The sequence below is a fragment of the Vitis vinifera genome, chromosome 7 (genome assembly GCF_030704535.1).
Source record: "Vitis vinifera cultivar Pinot Noir 40024 chromosome 7, ASM3070453v1".
In the NCBI taxonomy this organism is placed as follows: Eukaryota; Viridiplantae; Streptophyta; class Magnoliopsida; order Vitales; family Vitaceae; genus Vitis; species Vitis vinifera.
The window spans coordinates 11,218,072-11,221,021 of NC_081811.1; the positions used below are offsets into that span (position 1 = coordinate 11,218,072).

Here is a 2,950-nt window from a genome sequence, read left to right on the forward strand (position 1 = left end):
AAGATGGTTAAAAAATATTTTTAAACTTATTTTTTACGATGAAGAATAAATTTTAATGAAAGTAGTAGATGAAGAGTACATGAGAAAGAATTTCGTTTTATAGTAAAATTTTATTAGAATAAAAGGAGTTTCTTTTATTGTGTGAATTTTTTATTTTTTGAAAGAATTAAGAATAAAATATAAATTTTTTTTACTAAGAAAAAGGGTAATATTAAGACTAAAATTTCATATAATTTTAAAAATAAGGGACCATGTTTTGCTACAAGTGCAATATATCTAATTTTTTAGAATTCAATTAGTAATGAGTAATGAGAACAAAAGAAAAAGGAATCCTAAATTTTATAACTACAAATTAAGATATGCATATTAATTAAATTGAATTAAAATTAAAATATAAAATTGAATATTATAATTATATAAGAAGATGTGACAACAAATAAAATCGTTCTAATGTGATATTTGAATGTATGTCAAGCAAGTAGCAACATATGTTTATGAAATGGCAAAAGAACAAAATCCCTTTTTATAAAGATATGAAAGTCCCCTATTTTTCCCAAAACAGACATTAATTGAAGAAGATGGCATGTGGTGCGCCCATTCAAAGTGACTGTTATATTAAGGGCTCCACAGGCTTGTTAATGCTGCTTTGTCTCTTGCATAGGCCCTTTTGTATACGGTTTGGGATAAAAGCCTGCTGGGCATTTACAACCCATCTTTGTTGGCCTCTTCTCAGCTTTGACCAAATCCTAGCTTTCACATGCACACCTGCACCATTTCTTGTTCCTGCTCTACAGGACCGGCGAAAATGACAACATATCTTGTTTTCAAAATCAAGAGGAGTGCACCTACTATATTTTATTGAGCTTAATGTGATTTGTCATCAAAATAAGGGTTTTAAGAAAAGGAACTTATCTTAGTCTACTACAATGTGAACATCTTAGTTTAGATGACACAAGTAGTACATTCCTATCCAACGAGAATGAGAATAGGAATCTAAGTTTTCAATGTGAAGAATATAGTCTAAGTCTAGGTGATATGATAAGTATATTTCTATCCAATGAGAATATTAAAACTTTAAAAAAAAAATGCTGCACAACACCCACATAATATTTATTTCATCAATACTTAGAAAACACAAACTCGAGTAGCACGATAAGTTATAAAAGAAACATCTTTCTTTAAAGCGCTCTCCAATCATGGACAACACTCTCAAGAAGTCCCAAACGTAGAGGCAAACACAATTTTATTACCCTTGATAATATTATTAGGCAAGGGAGGGGGATTGGACCAATGCAACTAGTCCTAGAAGCATCACTTGGCATTTCACATCACAGCTTTTCCTCTTTGGTGTGGTACTTGACGTTGAAGCAATTGACGCCAACGTAAACACCATCATCCATATTGTAAACAACATTTTTCCCGTCGGTCAAAGTGTCGTGCTGAGTGTAGGAGAAAGGGACGTCGCACGAACCCTGTGTTGCTATCATGCTTACGGTCACCTTAGTCATCGCCGGCACAGTAACATTGTACACAGTCTCCATTGCTGTTGTCACTGATTCAGTTTCTCCCCACTCATATGTACCGCTAAACTCGGATGAAATTTCTAACTTTCCGTCAGCGATGAATGGAACGCCGCTTTCCATGGTCATTTTGACACCCAACTTCAATGAGACGCTGCCCTTCCAAGTACGGCTCTTAGTCTCTGTATACGAGAGCTTCACCTGTTGGGTGTGCAGTTCTTGGGTCATGTTAATGGCTTCCCCGGTGGTCATCACGATGACCCTCTGGTCGTAGGTCCTAGCGTCCATGAGGCGAAAATTGACATTATAGATGTTTCTTGATAAAACAAGCTCTGCCACCTCCAGGCGTGCCTCTCTGGAAATTGTGGAGACCCCGGCATTGAGACAGCTGATCTTGCCCTCGGTGGTGAGTCTCTTACAGAAATTGTTGTTACCTAAGTTGCGGAGAGCGACCACATTTTTGTCAACTCTAACGGGCCAAAACAAGGTATCGGGGTTGTTGGTGGTGGAATCATCTGAGTCAGCCCATATCCAGTTAGGGCTGCGCCTCCAGAATCTGCCGAAGTAATCTGACTTTATGTGGACACTTCCATCGTGAGTGGTGAAGACCTCGTTCCCCACCGTCGGGTCTCCAATGTCACTTGATGCGAACTCCAGATATGGGTGTCCCTCGATCGTCCGGGCACTGAGGAAGTAGCCATTATCACCCTTGAAGGCGATATGTTTTGGCAATAGCAATAGTGATTCCCAATCAATGATTGTACAGACATCGCAGAGGTCGTTGTCAGGCGAAGTTGATCCTGCAAACAAACAAGAACCATAAGGAGGTGGAAGCCTCCATAAGCATGCATAGTGTCCAAGCTGGACGTGGCGAAATTGGAGTGTTTGAGCATCGCCATCCACGTAGACAGGCTCAAACAAGGTACATGACCATGACGATTGGTCTTCATCTGGTTCGTCGGCCCCGGCAACAATCCACCAGTGGTTCTTGGACCACCTTACCCAGTATTTGTTGTTGTAGCAGCATCTTATGTGCACTAGTCCCTTGCCATTCTTTGCCATCTCCACTTGGTACTTTGAGTAGGGGGTCACGACCTCCTCTCCCGAGAATTGGAGAAATCCATGAATCTGCACATCTTCGTGGATGTACCGCAAGTACTTGTTGTTATATTTTGATTTGAGCACCACATACCTTGGTAATGCCATTTCCTCTTTAATCACTTCTCACTGCACTTCTCTTCCCCTCACTCTGTCTTATTTATAAGGGAAAAAATTATATTTAGATGTAATACCATATTTCACGTTGTAGACTTTCATTTGCATTCCTATCATTATTATATATAATTAATTCAATATCCTATCAATATTATATGTAATTAATTAAAATAATATTTATTTTTATTCTTAATTAACTGCATAAAAAATAAATT

At 38.2% G+C, this 2,950-nt stretch overlaps 1 protein-coding gene across 1 annotated transcript; it reads right to left on the reverse strand.

Moving 5' to 3' along the window:
• Window positions 1–1,328: 1,328 nt before the first annotated feature.
• LOC100263724 (uncharacterized) lies at window positions 1,329–2,726 on the reverse strand. The gene has a single exon (XM_002264875.2). The coding sequence runs from the start codon at window positions 2,724–2,726 to the stop codon at window positions 1,329–1,331; it is 1,398 nt and encodes a 465-aa protein (XP_002264911.1).
• Between the last annotated feature and the right edge of the window lie 224 nt (window positions 2,727–2,950).